Source organism: Strix aluco, chromosome 9 (genome assembly GCF_031877795.1).
Source record: "Strix aluco isolate bStrAlu1 chromosome 9, bStrAlu1.hap1, whole genome shotgun sequence".
NCBI lineage: Eukaryota > Metazoa > Chordata > Aves > Strigiformes > Strigidae > Strix > Strix aluco.
The window spans coordinates 5026343-5051097 of NC_133939.1; the positions used below are offsets into that span (position 1 = coordinate 5026343).

Below are 24755 nucleotides of genomic sequence, written 5' to 3' on the forward strand. Positions count from 1 at the left end.
ATTTCTGTTCTCACTTCTTAATCCTGCTTTCTTCTTGGGTTACATCTTTCAGATATTTGTAGATTGTCATCTGTCCTCTTGGGGTAGCTTTCCAGCTAAGGCACATACGTTTAAACTTTTACGAGGCTATCTCCGGATTTCCCTGTCACTTCTCCTTCTTTATTTGGCATTGTTTTTGCACAAATGCTCAGGGCTTAATTAAAAAAAAAAAAGTATGTGCCCATACATAGATGACACATATATACCTTGTTATATTTCTGTTGTATATTTGAAAGCTGTTGCTGTTTTGCTGTGATTTTAATGTGCTTATTGGATTGCTACCATCCATGTTTCACTTTCTCTAGGAATACATGCATTATTTTTTTTTTTTTGCTTAATTCTGCAAATGAAATGAATGCTACATAAGATTTGGTGATTTGAGATTGTATGACCACTAGTGTGCTCTCTAGATTCAATATTGAGATACTTTGACCATTAACAATGAATGTCATCCTTATGCAGTGAGCAGTGGGTTGCTTTTTAATTGCCCCCACTAGTTTCAGTGAGGTCATAGGGTTAAATATAGCAGAACTTGGCTTCTCATCCAGTAATTCTATTACTGAATTTGTATGCATGGAAATTTTGTTTGGCAATAAAGTTTGTTTTATTACATTTTAGTTGACAGAACTTAAAGTCTATGCAGTATTAAGACTGTTTGAAAGTGTCTACTGCATATATCCCCTAGCTTTTCATGCTTCATTTCTAAGAGATGTTAAGAAACATCAGCTCAAGAACTTTGCAAAACTCATCTTTTTCACTTGTTTTTGGTTTCATCCTCATTTGATCTTTTTCTCTTAATTTGTATGAATCATTATATGCTGTGCTTGTTACTCTACTCTGTCGTTCTTATCTTCTGCTAAGCTGTCAATGACACTTTTCTCCAGTAAATTTCTTCAGTAAATTACTGAGCTTTCCCTCTCTCCTTGATGCTGGTTGCTTCTCGTTTCTTCCACTCTTCCCCTTTTCATTTTATGAGCAATTAGTCTTGGACTTTAGGCATGATGAGTCCTCCCAAAGTTTCTATACTCTGTAAACAAATTAGGACTTCTGCCAGGACAAAACTGTACATTTTGTACATTTTTTCATAATTATACACATGATGTTCTTGTAATTAAGGACTTTGTTTCTAGTAGTGTTGGAATGTTGACATCTAAATTACAAAACTAACATGTTGCTTGCAAGTAGCAAGCTTTAAATGCAGTTCTGTTTTTTCAAGTTACAGTGAAAAGGACTTGGAATTTCTTCAGAGTTTGTTCACTAGATGAACTCTTTCACTTAACAGTTGGAAAACATTTTTCTTTATTGCACTGCAAAACTGCCTGGGTTCAAAAGGTTATCTGGTGTTTTTCATGAACTTTACATCATTGTATGCAATAAAGCTGCTGCTGATCAGTGCAGACTTAGCTTTACCAACTCGAGATTACTGTCTTGAAGTGACTTGCACAACAGTAACTTCAGGGAAGAATTTGCATGTACGATTAGATTTGTTAATTAAGTTCCCTCACTGAGGCACAAGTCCCAGAATTGTGTTCCAGCATTGGGGAGCGTGAGAGGGACTCTGTGACAGATCGGCAAGGGGAAGACTGGGTGACCTGCTGGGAAAGGAAGGTTATTGTTAGAACTTTAAATGTGACTTCTCCTATCAGTAGCTAAAACTACAATGTAACACTCAGTAAATACTTTCTCAGTAGTCTTACTGACAATGAGTACATTGAGCTGATGTGAAAATGATTACGGTGTGGAAGTCGCTTTAATTTTTGTTTAAAATTTGTATCCCTGTGTGCTGAAATACAACTTGCTGTTACTGTTAAAACCCATTTGCAGTGTGCAAGTGCCATCACTAATACTGTATGTGTCTTGTGTGGAGACAGAAATCCAAAACATTTTATTTAGTTCTGAAGTTACATTCTCTAAAGAAACCAAGTACTTGCACGTGACCTTTTTTCTAATTGACTTGTTTTCCTGGGAGCTCCCTGTGGTGTGCAGTTAAGCCCTGTGCTTTGTGCTGGCAGGACTGGAATGTCAACATTCATGAATAAGAGCCTCAGACGAGGAGAGATTTAAATAGTCCCTGGAATGGGCTGTAAGCTTACTGACACCTTGTTTTGTAGCTGTTCTCCTTTTTGGTTAAGACCCTTATGAAGGGTACTTTGCTTCCTGATAGAGCTCTTTCCCCTCCCACCCTCTTTTCCCCTTTGTCATCTGTCTTTGCTGCTGTTGGAAAGTGTGTAAATGGTGTGGAAGTGGCAAGTTCTCATACCTAAACAGCAGTAGTTGAACTACAGTTATCCTGCTCTTCCCACACATGGATCCTAAACTCCAGTCATGCTGTAATTTCAAGAATTTGCGTGTTGTGTTGTGATGTTCATTTTTTGTTTTTTGGGTTTTTTTTGTAAAGACAATTAGAATGACAGTGTGTGCTGCTTCTTGCCCACTTGCTTGTGTCTTTTATTTTTTACTTAAATTCAGACTTGTCTGTTTTTTAGGTTAGAGACTCTTGGCTGTTATGATTACACCATATCCAGTGGATTGAGGTCCTCATTCTGAGGTTTTCAGGGAGTTACTGAAATACAAATGACACAGCTGCACCATTCAGTTCTTCAATGGAAGAGTTTATTGACATCTGTTGACTTTGCATTCAATACTTTGTGCAACATCTACACTTAGAAAGTCTGCTCCTCATGTACCAGGCATTTTTTCGGAAGTGGCATTCTGTTTAAAATAAGCATGTTGTTCTAGATTTATTAGCCACAAAAAAAAGCCAAGAAGCGCAGAAACAGAATGGTGAACAGTGTGCTGATATGTGCAACTTTATCCTCTCTGCAAGCATTTTTTGTATGTTCTGTTTTCAGTATTAGCTGTGTCCTGGTGTGCACTTTCAGGTCAGACTTATCTACGTAATACTTGCTGAATAACTGACTTCGTACACCACGGTTTTCCTTAACTAGCTACTTAGCTTCTGTAGCTTGGTAGGATCTGTTTTAATGCGGTATGCCTCTCACACAGTGGTTTACTTGGTTTCTGCTGGGTGCTGTTGAATGGGCACCTCTCCTTACTGCACCTGGACGGGGCACCTTGCAGAGGGCCGTGGAGGGTTGGCAACACAGCTGGGGTAAAAGTGGCTTCAGTAGGTTCTGACCGGTCCTATGTGGTATCAGTATAGCTGGGAGTTGAGTAGTGTGGCCCCCCCAGGCAGCCTTAAGCTGAATTGCTGAGATCGTTTGTTTGGATCGTTTGCAAGGTTATCTTTTAATTCAGACCATTTTGGTGGCTGAGCACAAGTGAAATACTGATGAACCGTGATGTAGAGGGGGCTAAGTGGAGAGAGGTTTCTCAGGCTGTCGTTTCAGGTACTTTTAAAGCTGCCGTAAACCATGCTGCTGTTAGAATAACTCTGATTTTGTTCTTCCCTTTATACAGGGCAGTTGCTTTATTTGCTGATGAAATCTCCCATATTGCCAGCCTTTGGCTCTGCCAGTTGTGTGTCTGCTATCAGTAATCAGTGTGCATTCATGCTTGCTCACACTGCAAGGGGAGCACTGCAAATGTTGCTGTCGCTCGCTGTACAGAACAGAAAAGGACAACCAGTTTTGTTTCTGTTGGAAAAGCGTACGCAACTTTCCACCTCCACTACCTCAGAGACATGAGATGAGTCAGTGCCTTTGTTCTGCTTTGACTCTGCCTGTCTATGGCTTTCTCTTGTGAACTGCTTTTGCTTTATTATCTCCTGTGAGAGGAAGGAAGAGAGCTTTCCTGTAGTGAAGAAACTAGGCAAAGATTGCCATTGCATGAGATGCTTAAACTTTCCTGGGCTGTATTTGTGGAGAATAACAGCTTGGAGTCCTGTTCCAGGATCTTAGGGGACCCATAACGCCTTAACTGGATAAACATTGTGCTACTTTTGATGTTGTATCACATCTTTACTCCTTCTTGCCTTTACAACTTACTTTGCCTTCGTGACTATGGTCAACCTTGAAGTATCAGACTTGCCATAGAGAGCATGTCCGTGTTTCTAGTACAGTCAGAGGTCTGATGCTAATCTCTCCTCTCTTGCCTTGAGTGCTCAGTCAACTCCTCTGTCTCCACCTGAGTTTGTGTAAGAGCAGCTATGCTGCATCAGGCAAGGGATCGTTTAACTCAATAGTCTTGTCTCCAGCAAGAGCCAAAAGAAGGCACCTTGGCAAGAGAATAAGGGCTGTGTAAAAATACAAAGGTGAAGAAGCAGCCCATAAATGCTCAGTTTCCAGACATTTGCAGCTCAGTGTATTTCCTGAACCAGAGTGGTCTCTGTGTTTAGTAAATATCAGAGTTATTTATCTTTTATGAGTTTGTCGAGTCTCCATCTGAACTTAAGCATCCCCAAAACTGTGGTGAGGAAGTCTCCATCTCTGATAAGGAGGTCTGCCACTGAACTGCATTGCTGGTGCTAGGAACAGGTTAGTTTTGTCCAAATCCTGTTTCTGAAGCAGAAGGAGAAATCGTACAGATACTTTGTGGCTTCCTTATACATCCTGCAGCCTGTACTGCCTGATACAAAATCACTGTGTGTTTGAGGAGCCTGACTGAATTATCTGGGGATCGCTTTTCTTTTTCTCTGCCTGGAAAACAAGGTTTTTTTGCAAGAGATTGGTATAGAATAGTAGAGAAACTGTTGCAGCTGCCTTGATTATTTCCATTTTTTTTAGAGCCTCTTTTCATAAGACACTGAAATATGGTACAATTCCTTGATGCATCCAGGGGTCTTTAGATTTTAGATGTAGAGTTTTGTTGTTACTACTTTTTTTTTTTTTCAGAAGACTAGAGAGACTGGAGTCCATTCTCAAGGTGTTTATTTCCTGTTTGACTTGGTCATTCTGTCTTACTCCTCTGGATCCCTGGCCAGGTTTGCACCTTGTCCTTTGAGGTGTTAGTTTTCTTGAAGCCAGGAAGAGAGAAGTTTGAAAGGATTGAGGTTTGTGATAGTTTAACAGCCAAGAATTCCCTTTATAGGGTGCTTTTTAGGTTTTTGGGCTTGACTATAGAGACCACATGTGTATGTAGGAAAGGCATTATCCTGACAACCAGCTGATTGATGTATTTCACTTTGTCTTCTTTCCATGAGATACTTGAAATGGTAAGTTAGCTGATAAAAACCTCCCATTTCTTCTGCTGTAGAACTTTGTGAAGCAGTGTTTATCTTTTGTAGATCTGGAAGCTTCACCCCAGCCATTAATCTAACCAGTGCTGGAAGCGATCTTGAAGGTCTGGGGATGTGTGTGGGTGTTGTTTTTCTTTTTTTTTTTTTTTTTAACCAAACACCCCACGCCTACCCAAACATTGAAGATGTGCTTCAAGATGCTTTACTTGAGGATACATCTGTGACTTTTTGGCTTGAGGCTTAATACTTGGTAGCCACCTATGGAGAATAATTTCTTGAAAAAGTGAAGAGGGTAACTTTTATTCTGTAGCTATTGATGTTCTTCATGGTGTCCTGCTTATACCCATCCTGTGATCCTTCTTTTCTCCCCGCTGCTCCTGGGGGAGATTTCTGCTGGGAATCACTAGAACTTAATAGTGGTGAAGCTTCCTTCTCCTTTATTAACCTTGACAGCAGTAATTATGAGTACATCTGCAGTGCAGTACCACTATACTGGATTCTGCTGTTAAAAGCAATGTGATTTTTGTGAGTGTAAAGCACACGTGTACTGTGTAGATATTGTGTGAACAACGCATCTTTGTATGGTAATTTCTGTTGGGTAAGTATCTTTTTTTCTGTTTTTCTGCATAGTATTTATTTCAGAATTGCTTGCCTGGTCTGTCTGATCTTGTGCTTCTTTAAGAATTTTTTACGTGCGACTCCTTCTTCAGTCTTTGTTTCTATTTCCCTTTGCCCCAGATAATTTCACTGGGGCTTAAGACTGCAAGATTAGTTCACAGGGACACCAGGAAGGGAAAACCTACCTGATTCTTTCAATTTTTATTATTATTTGTACAAACATTTGTGTTTTTTGTCTTTTCAGGCAGAGGCCGAGGAGAAAGCGGTTTCTACCAAAGAAGTTTTGATGAAGTGGAGGGTGGATTTGGGCGAGGAGGGGGCAGGGAAATGCACAGATCACAGAGTTGGGAGGAAAGGTAACAGAACTCTAGCCCTTAAAGTTGTTTTTCTTTAATATACCTCTGCTCAGCTTCCATTTGTGCCTTTTGACTTCATAAAAACACTTTAGGGAAAGTGATTAGGTGTATCTGTGAGTGGAATGTCTGAATTTCTAAGATGGAGTCAACACAGTAATGTTTCTAAAACTCAGGAGCAAGTAAAAGAGCATTTTTGCAAAGAATTTTTCTGCTGAGTTCCTGGGAAGAAGGAACTACTTTAAGAGAATATGAATTATGACAGTTGCGGTAGGAATGATGGGTGAAAATACGGGTTGCTGAAGGGTTCACATCAATTTTAGTCTCAACTTTGCTGACAGTACTTAGGGTCACATTTCAAAATGTACCTAGTTGGCAAAGGCTGTGTGTGTATCAGTGTTCCTGAAAATTTCAGTTGTTGCTTGGACTTTTAAAGATACTGTCCATCAAGCTCTGATTTTAAAAAAGCCCCCTACCAAATTTAAAAAAAAAAAAAAAAAAGAGCCATACCTAACATTGAGTGGAGTAGTTCCAAAACCTTATTTGAAACTTCTATTCTGCCTTTCTAGGGGAGACAGACGCTTTGAAAAACCAGGGCGAAAAGATCCAGGTATGGTTTTGTTACTGTATGGGCAGAAAATGGGAGGGAGGAGCAGGGTGTGTTTTGGGAAAGGGACCTACATGTACACAAACCTTTCTTATTGCTCCAAGTATATTGTTGAAACAAGATTCATGATACTGTGCCAGGGTACCTAAATGTGTTCTCAAAGTGTTGGTTTTCGTATTTTGTGTTGTTTTCACTGTTAGACTTCTGAATGTTTTAGATAAGAAAAATCTGCAGTAAGTAGGTTCTATTTATTAAATTAAATTGTGATATCTACAGCTGGAACTCAATTCCTGTACCTCTGTGAAAGGAGCCTGTACTGATTAACAGGTGTGCTGTGGCAATATGCCTTTTCAGTGCAGCTTTTAAACATTCTTGGTGTGTGCTATTTTGGTACCTAGGACTCCTGGACCATATGACCTATTTTTTGGAATGTGATGTAGATCCCAGCAGCAATGTTCTGAGGTTCCCATACTGATGGATTTACTGTCTGTCAAATTAGTTTTTCATCATACAAATCTTCTGTTCGTTCAGGTTATCATCTGGTCCCCCTCTCTGCCATTCCTCTCCTGTTTCTTAAATGCTTCATGCTGGCCACGTTCAGGCAGAATACTGGGTCCTTAATTGTGACCCAGTATGTCTGTTTGAATGTTCTGCTGCACTTGAATTGAAATAGATTGTCAACTTGGAGATGGAACATACCCGTTTAGGTAAAATCTGTATTCTGAGAGTGGTGAGAACATTCAAGCAAGTTCTCCTCTGTCAACTGGTGGTATAGTAACCGCAGTGATTTTCTGCTTCGTGGGATCATGCGTTGGTTGTTCTCTGGTATGACCTTGCTCTTTCTTCGTGGCATGTTTCCACATGCATGTACCACAGCTCTGCTTAGTGAGAGGCTTTGTACTAGTAAACGCTTGCTGACAATGAGCCTTGTCTTTTTAGGACCCAGAGGATTTTCTGGTCTTTGCTGAAGGAGTCTTGGCTAAATATCGTCCCTAGTGACCATATTGATAAAACATAGATCAGAAAAGACAATTGCAAGTTGACTTTCAAGACAAACAAAACCAGAGAGATTCAGTTGCAATTAGAAGTTGACAGGAATGTATTTTAATCCCTGCTTAGCTGTCCATATTTTTTTGTGAGTAGCATAAGTTTTCATTTTAATAGTTTTCCAGATTACCATGGTGGCGCATGCCTTAAGAGTCTTAAATTACCATGTTTGCTTTCAAAGCCCTCTCAATCCTCTCTCAATTTAAAGAGTGCTTTTATTTTTCTGCTCTTTCAATTGAAAGTGAAGACAAGACTAAGGTGTTGCTTGTTTTCCTCATTGTTTTCCTTAAAAAGAGGTTACTTCTAAAAATAGCTAAATTGGTCTGAGACTGTTCATCTTTAAATGCTGGTAGTGAAACTTCAGACTCAGTGTATCTTAATATTCAGAGACCTTTTGGAAAAAAAATGAAAATAGGAGAAAATAAGTACTACTGAGATTTCAGGACTGCATTTTTTACAAAAGACAAATGGATATAAAAGTAATATCTACCACAGTTGATTCCATTTTATTTATTTAACTCCTTCCTGTTCTTGTGATAAAATTACAACACTTCCAGGTTCAGACTATAGAATGTACCACATTTCTGATCAAGACTGTGACAAAAATACTGCATGTCAGTTTAGGATAAGATGTATCCCTCAGTTGAAATTGAGAAGAATTTACTGTATGCAAGATATCCTTGCTGAAGCTGGATTCTGCCTGAAGGTGGAGGTTAATGCTTCAGCTAGTATAGAGCATGTCTCGTTTGTGGCAACTACTAGTGGTCAGGACTTTGGAATGCATCTTCTGTGAACCATTTTCTAGAGAAGATGGTGCCCCATGTGCTTTGTTGAAAGTCCTGGTTCATCACGACGGATGGTGTGCTTATTCTCAAATCATGAAGCTTTCTGTAGTATCTGGTTGCTCCTCTTAAGTCTCTTTTTCTATTTCTCTTCTAGTTTGATCTTACGTGGCTAAAAGCTCTGTAGCACAGTATGATAGAGGCAGGAGACTTGCAATCTTTCTGAACCTTTAATATTAAAAAATTGTTTTAACAATAGTAATTTATGTTTGCATATCGCTATGTTAGAGATTAATGTCCCGGTAAGTGGGAGGACCATTTCTCTCCTCCATCTTCAAAGACAAGGTGGAGAGCACAAAGATCTTAACAGAAGGTGTTGGTCTTGTTTTGACTCAAGCCTTGATTAATGAACAAATAGTTACTGTTATGTAAAGGCTTTCCAATGACAAAATATTTGGAGGGTGAGATAGGGATACAGATGTGCCAAAAGAAGTCCCACGTTAATACAAGCACTAGTGTACCACCCAAAGCAGTGGAAGCAGAAAGATCAAGGAATGAATTGACATGCAGCTTATCATTCAGGCTAATGTGCTTTATCAGATGCATATATTGGTTTCAGTTACCCTGGTTAAACCCCTTAGTTTAGGATTTTATTCCCTAACGTTATTGTGCTTCAGTTTTTCATTGCTCTTTCATAGGGCCTTGGATTAGCCTCAAATTACATAATTTACTGAGTTGCCAGCTTTTTCATGCTCTTTGTTCTGGGTGATCATGTTACAGAATTAATAAGAGATCCAATATTAAACTCTTCTCGGCATTCATAATGGATGACAGTGCAAGAACCCCTCAATTAAAAATCATGAGATTGAAGTGTAATAGACCTTCAACAAAGAATTGCTTCTCAAATAGGATCAATATGCTGTTCTTAAAAATTAATGATTGCTTTTTCGGTGCTCACAACAGTTTGCAAGTCACATTTGACTGATTCTCAACATAAACAATATCTGTTCCTAGTTTCAGTATGCAAATTGAAGATGCACAAAGTATTTGCGAGTTTCTGTTGCAGATTGTCACAGTTCTGACAGACTTCATTGAGAACCCAAATCGCTTCTGGAAGGGTGAAGCCATTAGCAAAGAAAATGAGCATGTTGTTTTCTTGATCATGGCTGTCTTTTAGAACTGCACAAAAGCTGCTTAATTTTCTGTGCAGCCTCTTGACTAATACCAGCTTAATAGCTGAAGGGATTTGATTAGTTACCAGCAATTGCACACTGGTAGTAAATAATTGTAATGTAGATTAAACAAGATTTAGTAAGTCAGTTGTGGAACCTGATTGAGTCCTGTTTAATGTGTATTTTCTGGTTAGATTAAGAAGACTCAAATATAAAAAGGGTGTTCACGTGACTGTAAGAAGGATGTTGCATTTCTTTGAATTGCACTTTCCCTTACTCTGCCTGGCTTGTTTTTCTTCCCTACCTTGCTAGCAAGAGGTGCATCCAAAGCAGGTTCTTCACCAGCTTGCTCTGACAATGTTAGTCAAAGCATAGAGTGCAGTTTTGTTGCATCAGAGCCCATCAGCAATTTTTCTAGGCTTGTATTCCAATTTGGGTCATGGCATATTTCCAGTACTTTAGCAGACATCCATGGGTCACCAGTTCTCTGGAACTGTAAGAGCAATAGGGGTGTTTTGTCTACCCCTTGTTCTGCAGCTGTTCTGAAGTAACTACACACTTGTTTGTCTAATTTGCTTCTGTAGTATTCTTCAGCTTTACATTCCTAAAGGTAATATTTGATTATTGCATTTAGTGCATGCTAAACATAGTTTTTTCTTGCTGTTTTACCCCCTTTTAACCAAATCTATAAATAGAAAATTATTTAAAAAACAGGACAACTTCTAAAGTATCAAGTCATTTAGAAACCAAACAAAGCAGCTCACACTTTGATTGGATGTTAATTGAAATTAGAAATAGCTTTAGCTCTAAATGGTGAGATTATAGTACCTCCTGTTGGGTTTATGCATCTGAATTTTGGAGCAATTGGTTTGTCTGAGAGTGGAGTATGTGATATATGAGAAAACAATGCCTCACACAATAAAGCTTTTTTTTCCTAAATGGTTATTTCAGACTTGACACAGGAATGTGTTCTACTGCTCTTGCACTGGTTCTTAATTTGTAGGACTCTTCTCAAGTGTTATATTGGTAGAGAATGTGGAAATAACACTTGCAAGAAATACTTAAAAATTATTGGTACTGATACGAGGGTGGAAAAGGGATCTTTAGACTACACATGGGTCACTAGCTAAGAAAAGTAGCGATGAAGGCAGTGTAACTTGATAGTGTGGTGCTCTCCAAGCTCCACAGTATTCATGAATACTTTTACATAAAATTAGATTAAAAAAAAAAAAAGATTTTGAGACTGTCTGTGATAAAACCAAATCTGTCTGAGGTTTGGAATGTGGGGAGGCAATACTTGAACAATTTTGGAACGAGAGCTGAATTGCATTGAAAACATGGGCCTTCTGCCTCATTCCCCTTGAAATATGAAATGCTCTGGTGTGGCTGCTTCCCATTTTCTCAGACCCTAAAACAAAACAGCTTTTTGCTAACCTCTTTTAGTTTTGAACATGCTTCAGTTAAGCATTTTGGGGCTCAAGAAGAATTCGGTTAAACAGTATCTCATCAGATAGCTTGAGACCATTTTTCCTGCTGCTGACCGCTTCAGTGAAGTTAAAAGGAAGCATTTTTGGTAGTGTATTATGCAGTTGTCAGTGAAAGTTGCTATTTATGCCGTCTTGGTTTCTGGGAAAAGTCTTATACCTTTGAAAGGTAATTTTTATTTTGATACTTGACTGTTCAAGTATGAACACATAATAGGCACTGCTTTTGTTGAGAGCTTGGAAATAATTATCCATCATTCTGCTTATCCTTTAGCTTCTTAAATTATTTAGGAGCTTCAGAACAGTGTCTTAATTGCAATAGGTTTATGAGGCACTTACAAACTATACCTGAGACTTCTGTATTTTTTAATTTTTTATTTTAAAACTGATTCAAGTGTCTCTAAATATTTTTGTGCTGTGTGTACAGGCAAATATTGTTGTTAAAAAGCATAAAATATAAATGGATGCAGTTCTACTCATGTCAGATCTACTTGAGACAAGCAGCGCAAAGGTGAGAACATGTGGAATGTATGGTTCTTTTTTAAAAAAAGTACATTAATTCATTTAGAATAGTCTGTTTTCCATTGCTAAATAATTTATTCAGTGTTTCCAAATACGAAAAAAATTTCCACTGCGACATTTGTCATATACATCAAGATTTTTCGATAGTGTCTTCATAGACCTGTCTCGAGATGAGATGTTCTCTTATTTGGCAGAATGAAGAACTACAGTTAGTATTTACAATTTTGCTCATTAAGCACAGCAGGAGTGCTTTTCACTGCCATGAGAGATTGGCAGTACTTTCTAAGACTGAATTCAGCCATCTGAAAACTGATACAACTCTGTATCCCCAAAGAGTTAAGAGAACAGAAAAACTAAGATCTTGGATGAACAGAGTTGCTTATCCCAGAACTAATATATTTACTTAATACCCCGTATTGGTTTTGACGGAGTTTTTTCTTTTGTACTGTTGTCCATTTTGGCACAAGCTGGTGAATTATGATTTTGGTCAGCTTTGGGAGTTTTGAAGGTCTCTCCATTCAGGGTCAGTGCGGCTTTAATCATAGTCTGGTGAATTCAGCAGGTAGCTCTTTTAATATCCAAGAATTAGTACTGTGATTCTTGTACCTGACTTGTCCTGGGTGGTTAATCCAGCCTTTCCTCAGTTTACATGGGCACAGCAGTTCTCCTTACTCTGTGTATCATGTTGTAATCAAAAGGATGGGAGTATAAGAGAAAGATCACTAGAAGATGGCAGGGCAGGCAAGGAAGGAGGGTTGTAAATGGAACCTGAAAGTTTAATGTAATAATAATTATAAAAGCACAAAGTTCAAAGTCTGTTCTCTCTATTCTGTGAGGCCAGTCTCGGAGAGCTGGAAGCTGTCGGCGTGCTGTCCATTGATGCGGATCTCCTTGTCAGTCCTTTTTGGACTCTTTGAGTCAGCTGCAGCTGGGAGCTCAGGAATAGTCTTGTCAAAATTCTCCATCTTGATCTGATATTCACCTTTGGCATTGCGGGCTAGCACGGAGGCGAAGCGATGGTACAGCATGATCTCTGAGGGGAGGTAGGATGTTCTCCTTTGACACGTTTCTCCTGTGCCCTCCTGCACAGCTGACAGAAAGACAACCAGCTCAAAATGGTGAGCAGCTTCTCTTTGGAGGAGAGCAGCCAGAGGGCTGGATGAAGTGATCAAATGGTAGTAGGTCAGTGGAAAGATGAAAAAAGGACACTCATTTGAAGTAACGCTGTCTAGGTGGAAGTCCACGCTTGTTTGGTGCAGCTGCCCATTCTCTTGTTCTTGGTAAAGTATAGCAGAAATCTGGACGCTAGTCAGTGGGCTGGAGCGTGTGTTGGCCACCTGGAACATCAGGTGTGGCTTCCCCTCGGTGTGCATCACTACGGCAGAGCGGGTGAAGCGGATGGAGAATGCCCGATTCTTTGGCCGGGCGATCTTTGCCACGAAAGCACCTGCATCACAGAAAAGAGCAAACTGAATACGAGCACAGTGCCTGGGTTGGTTCCCTGCAGCCTCCGAGCCGCCGAAACAGTCTGAAGGGACAGAAGCAGGCTTGGGTGGACATGGCCTTTCTAGCCTCAGCCTGCATGTTTGAAAACTGCTAGGCTGGCATCACACTAACCCATTTTTGTTTAAAAAGTATAGCTTTCCAAAAATGCTTCTTTTTCTAAACTGTGTTTACTTAATGTTTGGAGAGTGAACTGTAGCTGTAGGAGGGCGAGCTGTCAGCTTGCCCCAGTTTACTGTAACTGGTAATAGTACCTGATCTGAGTGTGCTACCCCTAGAGAAGCTCTTTCTTAATACACAGTAAACTAACCTGTGTATTCTTAAAGTCTTTTGATATACTTTAAACCTGAAAATTATTTTAAATAACTTAAAATACCTGGAAATAGCTGTGATGTTGTAAAAATTTTCAGTACGTCGGATACTGAGGAATACTTAAGCACTGAGTCAACAAAAATACTTTGTTTAGACAAAAGTAAACCTTAAAATCAAAACAAATTGACTTTAAATATTGCAATTCCATGGAAAAATCATGGAGAGATAATGGTACAAGAATTCAGTGATTGAGAGTGATAGGTGGGGATTTGCCACAAGTATTGTCCAAGGAATAGTGGAACTCTCAAGTCCAAATCTTGATATCACCTGATTTGTCTTTTGTTACTGAAAGGTGTTTAACTTTTTACTAGTATATTGCTGAAATCTCATCATCCTTGTAGTGACTGACTTAATTGTTCTTTCAGATACCCATATGATCACTATTTATTTCTATCTCTGTTTCTTAAATCTAATTATTACACCTATTCTATTTAAAGATTAAATATGGAGGATTACCTGTGATGAAGGCTTCCAGCATGAGCCCCAGGACCATCTGTATTGCAAGCAGTGCAATAGCGCTGGGACAGTCCCCGCTTGGGAACATAGTGCCGTAACCAATTGTGAGTTGTGTCTCCAGTGAGAAGGAGAAAGCAGCTGTAAAACTGGTGATGTACTTGACACATATAGTGTGGTTGTCAGGTGGAGCATCGTGGTCCAGCTCCAAGTCCCCATTCATCTCAGCCAGCAAATACCAAAGCACTGCAAAGACTAGCCAGTGAATGACAAAAGAAGCAGAAAAGACAAGCATCATCCATCTCCAGCGCATGTCCATTAATATTCCCCATGCGTCTCGGAGGTATGCCAGACCTTTTCCTTGGGCACCATCCATCTGGAGTGTGCTGTGTCCATCCTTGGTCACCATCCGCAGGTATCTTTGGGTCAGGAGGGGAGCGCTGGATTTGGTGTTATTGCACTCTATCATATCTGTTGTCATCTTCTAGAAAAGAGAGAAAAGGAAAAAAAGTGATACAATGCAGCATATTTGTATTTTGCCTAACATTCACAGTTTTTGACACATCAGCAGGGGTTGAAATACTGCAGCCAACAAAGGAGGGCTTATACATTGCAATCCAGAGAAGATTAAGTCAGGAGCCTGGAGAGGAATTTACCACTGTTTGTGGTAATACTTTGCTAAAAAAGATTAAGTTTAAAAATCGGACTACTTCTCAAATTTTCCCTGCTTAGTTGTTTAAATATAACTTTCATACTTTACCTTCCTAAATTTACATTTGAGTTGCCTGCTTTAATTCTTTAGGGGTGAGTGGGATGGGATTAGGCATACTGTATCTGAAAAGAAACTGAATTTTGTCTGATTATATCAGGCTTTAACTTCTCTTTAGCAGAGTACAATAGTTCACCGATACTATTATGAATACTAGTAACAGCAGTACTATGGAAATAATGGTTATTGTATTATTTCTCTAACACGTTTATGCATTTTAGGGGAATGCTGTAGTTTACCTAGTAGCCCTTTCAGACTTTTGTAGCTCAGGGAATGACTGTCTGCACCCACCATGTCCAGTTAAATGTAATTACAGTATTCAGGGAATCTGAGGCTGTTTATGTAAGGATTTGGTAAAAAGAGAGCAGGGGACCAGTACTGAAAATATGCTGTGACATAATTTGAAATCTAGTCTGCCTAAGCAGTGTATTTTTTCTGAGTGACCAAATAAGAAAATAGGACAGCAAGTGTGTGGGAATTAAGGGGTGAAGATGGAATTGCAAATGTGGGAAGCAAAATGGATATTTGTAGGTATTTGACATGTTAGGTTCCCTTGTTTACTTTTAAACCTCAGAACTTGCCAAACTTGTCAGAGATGCTGAGTGTCTTTTCAAAAGACACTGGCCACTCAAATCCATAAATTTGTAAATACTGAATGTTTAAAGTTCACCTGGGACAGACTAAAATTAAATATGGGTTCATGTAAAATAGAAACTTCATAATCTGTACAACCTACTTAAGGAAGGGTGTGAGGAAGCTTGTTTGTAGAACAACAGAGGATTTAAAAAATATATATAAATTCAGCAAATCATACTTACACATGGTGTATTTAGTGAATTTTGTTGGTTTCCTATCAATTTTGTCCTTTCTCTGAATTATGACTGTTTCAGTGTATCATACAAGCGTAGAAACAGGCTAGAGAAATTTCTCCCCCAGGAGTGCTGCCTTAGTTTTGTCTTGAAACACGTTAGGTGTAAGGATCCTGAACTTCAGAATGAATTTATGAAAGGTAGAAGTCTTTCTTGCGATCTTTGATCCTGTAAACCAGCGGTTTCTTGATGGTTTACTTGATCTTGATAACAAATTTTAGTAATTGCAGAACATGCTGTCTTGCTTTTACTTGTGCTTAATGAATACTGAAGTATGAGAATTGGCATCAGAGTGAATATTTAGCGCAATTTTCATTTTTCTTTCCTTCTGTCGGTTCTCAAAACCATCCAGCTATTTCTTCTATCCATGCTATAGTCAAAGGAGGTAGAGGAGACAATGGCCTGTGTGGAATTTGGTGGTTTTCCCCTCATATTTATTTTCCAATTCACGTCTCCTAGAAGGAATATTTTGAACCCGCTCCCTGTGCCAAAGAATACAGTGGGCGTACCGAGACTCTCCTGGTCAATAGTACCAGTCTACTTTTCTTGGGGGATTCTGATCATAGTCCGTTCAGTTTATAGCATGACCTCCCACCTTCATGTGAGTTTGATTTTTGGTCTACTATATAGCTCTCCAAATGACGTTTTTCAGTCTTGCTGCACTGTTACGGAATTTACAATAACCTGAATACAATTTTAAATGCTTCAGGAACCAGATGATTAGTGACTTGTCTGTAGAGCAGAGTCCTTACGCTAAGATTTAGAAGAGCCCTTCTGGATGCCTTGAAGGAGCTGGAAGATAGACATCTCTGAATGGGAAGGATGATGGGGACCATGCTCAAAGCGAGCTGTGGACAATGCCTTGGTTCTATCATCTTCGAATAAGCAGTACTCACAAGAAGTACTCCCTTGTTTGAATAGAGGAGAACACTTACAGAATAAAATGCCTCTGGATGTAAACATCATGCATTCTTGAAAAAAAAAAACCCAACAAAACCAAAAAACAAAACTAGTGTATTTGTCTAAATTCTCATGATACTTTGAGGGCAGCATCTGCTTCATAGCCTCCAAGTAATTTGGGTTTGCAAAACAAATGTATGCTGTGAGAATGAATTTGATACTGAGTGATTGGTGACAGAAGCCTCTTCTACAGTGTTACATACATTAAGAGAAAAAGAAAAAACATACTTAATGTGGTACATTTTTCTTGACTGCACTTCACATCTTCCACACATCAATGCTAATATCAGCATTGCAGGGCCTCAATTTTATTAAGAAGCTTTCTAGGGTGGTGATTAATCACTTAACGTTGACTTAAAGTTCTGAAAAATTTTAGTCAGTGTTCACTGTCAGGTTGTTTGGGATCTTTTCTGATGGGGAGGATCCATTACTGACAGACTTCGAAGGTCCTGGAGAAAGAGAACCTCCGTTAGCCCCCAGCAGCACGTTTCACAACAGCCCTGTGTCTCTGCTCCTTGAGACTCCCAGCAGGGGAGTTTGCCTGCTGAGGTTAACCAGGTTACTGCTCTGGTCTCATTTGATGTAGGCCTCTGATTTTCTTGACTGTTTAAAATATTAGGTAACTAATTTGATGGCAGTGATAGCATTGGAGGTGTGTAAGCTTGAGTTCCAAAACTGTTTTTTTGCAAAATCTATTGATGGCTTTAAGAGCCACAAGTCTCAGGTTCTTGGGGTGGGAAAAAGTGTAAGAAACTGCAAATAGACTCTGAGAGCAATGCAGTTGATTCAGAATAAGAGGTGAAAGAACAACTGCCCTGTAAGAAATAGTCTACTTGGGATGGAGGATCTGTATTCTCAGAAGCAGTCAACTTAAGAGTAGATGTGGCTTTGAACTTAGAAAGAACTATTGTCTTCTGTCTACTCCTTTCCTTGACCACTGTAGTAAAAAATACAAATACCTTCTTTCCTTGTTAGTGATAAATTAATGAAATTGTACAGTAGAATTCTGAACCATTTGATCCCATCCCCGGCCTAGCATGGTCCTTGATGCCCCCACATTAATCCCAGTTTCAAACAGTGTATGTTCTAGGAAAGACATTCAGCTTTGACTTGAAAAGAAAAATTCTGCATTGTTTGTTGAAGAATACTCGTCTCCAGTGCTAAATACATACTGTGTTTCTAATCCAGATTTGTCTAACTTCATCTCTTAACCTCTATGTTATGCTGTTTGTCTGGTTTTGCTTCTCCTTGTTCCTGACTTGTGAAATTGTTGTAGCTTTGGAGTGTTCCTTCTCCTTCCATCTGCCAGCTGATAGCCCTTGACTGGAAAGACAGGAACTGTCAGAAATGGCTTTTCTAACCTTTCTTGGCATGTTGACCAGTCTTTTGTCATGCATTCAGTGTGTCTAATCCTTCCTGTTTCCAGTCTATTGAAAATTAAATGGTTATCACCAACTCCAGTGTATATGTCAGTTCTTAGCTTTTTTTTTTAAATCTCTTCACCATCACTGTCCCTCATTCTGGCTTCTTTCTTCTATGCAGTGTTGTAAGACAAGTCAAGGTACTACCTTTTTAAACTGAGGTCATAGTTTCCCTTTTCCTAGCAGTCGGACAGGTTCTAAACTGACCTGGCTTGCTAATGATTTATGTGTAATAAAACCTTGCCTTGCAGCTCTAGGATATTGCCTGCATTTCTGAAATTCATGATCCAGCACACTGATCTCCCACACTTTACCTTTTTGATTGAGATCATCTTCCTTGTGTTGTAAGAGTTCTGTTACATTGCAGCTTCATGCCACTATGTTGCTTTCCTCTTGCTTAGCCTTTCTCTTGACAGCAGAATCTCAGCTGTTAAGATTCTGGTGGGATCAAGGGGGACTCATTTGCAGCAGTGTCTTCATTTTTTTTTTTTTTTGTTTGCTTTCTCAGTTGAAGGCATTTAAAGTGACACTTCCAGCCTGTTTTCAGCTCTGTATACTAATGCACCTGCAACCTTTTTAGGAGCCTGAATGCCTTTATGTGGAGCTGTGTTCAGGGGAGACTTCTGCAGTGCTGTCCTACCTGCCCATTCTTAACAAAGCCTCTTCTAATTGTCCTTGGGAGGGATTTGAGACAGTTTATAATGCATGGCTTCATGACAGCATAGCAGTCAAGAGGACCTGCTGTTTGCTGGGAGTAACTGCAAAAACTGCTTACAACTGTAGCATAATTTGAAGATTTATTAGAGCCCAGGTGGTGCTGGCATGCCCCTCTGGGAATGTGTACATGCCCTCTTTACTTGACCTGGGTCCACATAATCTTGTACTAGTTTCAGATTTAAACATCTCTGTACTCTAAGCTGTGATCATTCAGAGGTGTTGCTGCCTCTGCACTTTGCAACAAGAACAAACTAAGTTTATAATTCTTTTAAAAGCACTTTCATGCTATTAAGATCTCAGTATTGTTGTTTTTAGATTGAATGGCAATCCTTGAGATGCTCTGAACATGAATGTTAGGAAATGAAGGCTTTTTCAGTATTGATGACATGCCTGGATCGTGTAACTTACATTAGGGGACAATCTTAGAAATGTAGGAAGTAATTCAGTTAGAGTAATTGCTTTGGTTGAAAGCTTATGCTACAGTTGTTAGTAAACAGTTAAAATTTCAAACATGTTTGTCCTTTAGGTTTTGTAGCTAATGCCCCATTGAGATGAAGGGGAGTAGTCTGTGACAAAATGTTTTTTTTCAAGCAGTCTGCAGAATTAAGGTAACAGTTTCTAGGACTTGTTGTATGTCTAAGTCAGTCTTGTAAAAGTGGGAACTTTGATTTGTTGAGCCTAAGTCATACATTTCAGAGCAAGTGCCACAAAGTATAGGATGTGAGAGCTCGTACTTTTGACCCTCCGTGACAGTTTACTACAGAATGCACTTTATGGGAGAGTGTGTCTTCTTTTTTATAGTACAGAAAGGAAGTCTGCTTATGTATTTGATTTTTGGGGACGTCTGTAATGCTCCGTTTTGTGTATAATGTATTTTCACATAGTACAACATGCTGAAATACTGTGAGGATCCATATGAACCCTAATTCTTGATAATGAAGTAGCATCTGTGTGGACCAGCTAGTCTGGCCACCTTTAGAAAAAGCAGAAAAACTTTACGAAGACTTTGGTTAAATGTTGTTTAAGGCTTTAAAATACACTAGTATATATTAAATCCTTGTAGAGAAACTTAAATGCAAAATCAAATCTTGTTAATGGAAGAGTAAATTTATGGTTAAGAGGGAGGATTTTTATTTGATGTAAGGCTGTAGTAATAGAAGCCTGCTGCCATCCATTTTTTGGTGGAACTTGCTGGTTTTGAAGAGCAGTCCTGCCCTATGCAATGCAAACTTCCTAATAGCTTGTCTAGAATGAGTTTTCTAGGACCTCGGAGTTCATACTCGATGCCCGTGCATGGTTTCCTGGGCAGTGGTGCTAGCTCACAGTGTGTCCATAAGCACAGAGAATGCATTGATTGAAAATGAAGGCAGGAGATCTAATTAGAGATGGTAAAAGCAGGCTTGAAGTGAAGCTCGTTTCTTTAATTTGTGATGGAACTGAAGTTAAATGCTGAGTTATGATGGCTGCAGCAAGATGGTGAGGATGACTTTTTCATAACGCTTGGTCAGGTAACACCTGGCTGCCTTAGCTGGAGGCTTGCAAATGCTCCCTGTTTGCAGAGCATTGCAGAGCCTTTCCAGCACTGTTTATCTTGAAAAATTTCTGAGAAAATATTGCATGATGACTTTGGGTTTGCTCTGTATGCTGTTAGGGTTATAGTCATCTGAGAGAGCACTTTCTTCTTTTTCAGGGGGGAGAATCAGAAACCATTTTGTTTAAGGTGATACTTGATTTAGCAAGCTTCATGAATAAAATTGTGCCCTGAAAACAACTTTGATTTGAAGAATTCTAATTGTACAACAAGAAAAAGAAAAAAAACTAAGATTGTTTTGTGTACTTACCGGTTTTTGAAGGGTTTGTGTGCAGGAGAAGAGGAATACCTGGGCTCCAGGAGAGGGACTGGGCTGGTCTTGTGTATTGGTCCCTGCACTGGCAAGAAACTTCCCACAAGTGGTTGGTAGAGATCTTTTTTTTTTAAAAAAAAAAATTTCTAAAAAATGGGTTTGTATGTCTCATTCCCATGTTTATAATGCTGGGGGGGGGGGGTTGGTTTTCATCTGAAGCTGATTTGATTGGTCATTTTGCCTGCAGGGGGGCCGGTTAGCTCTGATCATGTGGAAAAGAATGCTGGTTTGTTAGGAGCATTTCTTTACCCAACACAAACCCTCAGCGGCCAAGGAGAAATCCTCAAACACTTACTTGGAGAAGGGGTGCCTCCCCCCTCACCTCCTTAATCAAGATCATTTTTTAGGTTTGTATAATCTTAAAGTTTTACGCGACAGTTGAAGAGGCCAAAATTCCTCTGGAGAAGCTGAATAGAAAAAGTTCCCATATTGCTGCTGAAAAACACTTCTCAGATACTCTCTCCCTGACCAGTGTCAACTACTGTTTGTTTAGGTGAAAAGAGAAACTCTTGTGTCTCACTGCTGCTTGTCTAGTGCCACTTCTTCCTCTTCTCATTAGGTCCCCAGCTCCTGAGTGTTGGTGTTAACAGCAAGGTGGGCGGTAGCTAATGGTACAGCCTGTGGGCTCTGGAGGGTGTTGCTGAACTGTAGCTTAATGCTGGTCAGAAGATGTAGATCTGGCCACTTCTCTTCCATCTCCACATTGCTCCTTTGTGAAAACGTGGAATTAATCACAGGATTCTGCTAAAGCCTAGGAATGAAACAATGCAGACTAGGTGGGTTGCTGATTCCATGCAGTAAATGAAACCACTTTCACTTAAGCTTTTTTCTCTCTCGCTTATCAAATGAGAAGAGTTATTTAGGGAAGGTGTTTTAGCTGAATGTCCGTGCAGAGTGGTCAGCATGCTGCACTACTAAACCAAACTCTGAGGACAGCTTTGTAATGTGGTAGTATTTCACACTTTTTTTTTTTCCCTTGGTGAGCTGCTGATGTGAGGGCTTTGATCGAACGTCAGATGTAAGAGGATCTGAGAAACAAAGGCTGTGGTTGTTTGCAGTAAAACTACTGAAGGCCTGCTGGGAAAATTATTAATGTAGACTTTCCTGCTTAGGAAACAAAATCCTCCCTCGTTTTTTGTGGGTTTTTTTGTTTCGTTTTTTTTTTTTTTTTACCTTCCCCCCAACCCTAAATTGCAAAACATTAATTCTTTGCTTCGTTAGTATGAAACCTTCTAATACATGTTCAGGCACAGCACCAAAAATTGTCATAGGCATAGTGTGACCTTCGGAACCAGGGCAAATAATGCAGTGCAAAGGGACTCCCACCACTGTGGCAAGCCTGTGGGATGGCGTGACTTGCCCTTCACCCTTCTCTCTGTACTCTGGCAAAGTTGAACTTCCACTACAGACAGCCTCTTTTATTCACAAGTAGGATTTTTTTTTCAAGCCGTATTTTCTTACAAACCATATTTTATACTGTAGAAAGCATGTGGTGTCCAGTCACAGGTTTGCTAATCTGATTCAACTGAATGGATTGAAAAATCTAACACTGTCATACAACAGATGAAATAGCTATGGTATGTGATTTCCAGGTGTGTGTTACAGAATTAAACTCTCTTGTTAATGCCTTTGAATTTACTGGTTCACCTGTACTCATGACAGTGGGTAATGGTCAGTTTAGTGAAAAAATACAGCGTGATACTTGAGTAGTATGTCTTTGAGACACTACTGTTGAGATTGAGATTTTTATGGAGAGAGAAAACGTGAAGCTAGAAATGAGCACCAAAACTTCTGATCTGTCACTGACTTCGGTTACAAGTGAGTCACTTCACAATGTATGTATTCCTGTAGTGTCCCTTAGCATGTCAAATACTGTCGTAATGAGAAGGTAGTCCTCCTTTACAAACATCGTCTTAAGGCCATTTGTTTTGTTCTTCTGTAAAATGAGCTACAAAATTACACACCTAGGCAAAGTTATTTGAATTCCTTTAAAAACACTAGGTGCAAAGGTTTTTTCTGTTTATTGTCTTTTTGAGGAAGTGTGTAGCATGCACCAGTCAGAAGAAAGCAAGTCAAAGCACTTAGTAGACTCTAGTTTTTGCCCTCTTTAGAGGAAACAGTATTGCTGTCAATCATCGCTTTCCTGTTTATTCTCTCCAAACAGTGAGCGTATCATAGGAAACATGGACTGACAGCATGGAGAACAGAAGTTATTTGCCATTCTGTTAGTAAGTCCTCTTCACAAACGTGTTGCCACGGGGCTATGTCCCAGAATCCCAGTCTTGTTCTTCGCAGTTGGTTTCCCTTCAACTCAGCGTTGCACAGCTGTAGGCTTTTTTGGCTGGATAGCACTAGGCTCTATCTGAAGTGTTCTGTAAACACCATTGCTGGCTTTGTGACAGACTTGAACAGAGGTGCCCTTTTACTGCTCCTTCTCTTCAGGAAGTCCAGTCAATTAGTCCAAGGCAAAACCATAGATTGCATTTTAGTTTTTTTCATCCTCAAAGCATTGCCAAATACTGACTCTGACCTAAGTCATTTCAACTGAGTGTTCTCAAGTCTACAAACAGTTTGCAAAGACAATATTCTAGGACTTTGCAAGTTAGGAATTCAGATGTAAGCTGTAGGAATATTCCTGTATAGAGTTTTGTCATAGTCCTTCTGTCACTTGGGTAGCTGAATTTTTCTGATCCTTCACCTGTGACCAGTTTGTATTTGTAAAGAACTAGTTTCTTGGCTGATCTGTCTAATGTGTGAGATCATCTAATGTCAGATCTGTTTTGACACATACCTTGCTGTCTGAATATTGCTTGCTGTAGTGTCCTAATACCAGAAAGCTTAAGTATGTCATGATTTCTCTCTTAATTCCACTGAAGTGTGGCATCAGAACAGTCATGAGACACACTGGAGTGCTGTTGTGTTTAGAAAGGTTTCAGAATCACAGGTGATACCCTCCTTAGATGAATATAATACTGACACCTTATAATCAATTCTTTCCTTGTTTCTTAGATTTCTAATGATGCAGAATTTAAAATCAGAGGAGGTATAGGATCCCACTTGTGTCTGATCTTGGCAAACAGCATTTCTTGTTTTGTCACCTCTCTAGAGATGTTTCAAACCCCACAGCAGCAAATGGGGATGCCGTTTTCTGCAAGTTCAGAATACAAAACCTGACTTTGATAGTTCAGTTCTTGGGAGCAAAACCAGCTGTCATAAGGACTAAAAAAACCTGAGTTGCCTTGGGTATGCCTATAGCACGTATGTATCTGCAGAGAGACTAAGAACGTAGAGGTATTCAGTGGCAAAGTAGACTCACAATATTCTTTACGTAACTTTTTTCTCCGAATGTTTATGGAAAAGCAGAACAGAGCCAGTGAGCTGATAGCTTGTCGGTGTTAAAAAGCAGTCTCCAAAATCTTAACTGAATTTAATAACGATAGAAAGAAATAACATACCTTTTTCTTAATTGGTAGCGTTTAAAATCTGTTGAATTAATGTTACTGAATGAGCGTCAGGTAATAGCTGTGAATTTTGATGAAAAGAATAGATACAACTCTAAAAATATTTTTCTACTCTGAAAATAGCAAATCGAGTAGCTTTTTTTTCCTGTTGGTAACTATTTTACTAAGGAAAAATGAGCTGCAAAACTTAAAAAATATTTACCTCTTCCTGTAGCATTTTAAAAATAAGTTGAGAAAGAATGAGGCATATTCCTTATCATATGGACCTTAGGCTCATCTGGTCTGTTGGATTGCAGCTCTCTCCTGGGCTACTATCTCCATGTTTTACTTCCAGCTGACTTGGCTCTGTAGCTCTTGTCTCCTAGTGTTCTACTCTGTGAAGCCCGTCCAAGGAGCAATACTGAGAGGCTTCCCTGTACTTCCTGTTACGTTCTTCTACGTGATGCTTTTCAGAGATCTAAAATGAAAAACCCCTGTATTTCCCAGACTTAGATTTTCCATCTAGCTTGTAGCCTTTACTTTCTGTGAAGCATGGGAAAACTGAATGTGGTTGCTCTTCATTAAG

At 39.4% G+C, this 24755-nt stretch overlaps 2 protein-coding genes across 2 annotated transcripts in view; one reads left to right on the top strand and one right to left on the bottom strand.

Moving 5' to 3' along the window:
• The window catches only part of GIGYF2 (GRB10 interacting GYF protein 2), a 76951-nt gene that overhangs the window by 22291 nt on the left and 29905 nt on the right, over window positions 1-24755 (top strand). Inside the window, exons 6-7 of the mRNA XM_074833519.1 lie at window positions 6039-6150; window positions 6717-6757. Of these exons, the coding sequence (XP_074689620.1) occupies window positions 6039-6150; window positions 6717-6757 (153 nt within the window). The remainder of the gene's footprint in view (window positions 1-6038; window positions 6151-6716; window positions 6758-24755) is intronic.
• KCNJ13 (potassium inwardly rectifying channel subfamily J member 13) lies at window positions 11595-20760 on the bottom strand. Its single transcript, XM_074833516.1, has 3 exons — window positions 20667-20760; window positions 14093-14570; window positions 11595-13208 (listed from the first exon to the last, which is right to left on the bottom strand). The coding sequence occupies exons 2-3, from the start codon at window positions 14568-14570 to the stop codon at window positions 12586-12588; spliced, it is 1101 nt and encodes a 366-aa protein (XP_074689617.1). The 5' UTR covers window positions 20667-20760; the 3' UTR covers window positions 11595-12585.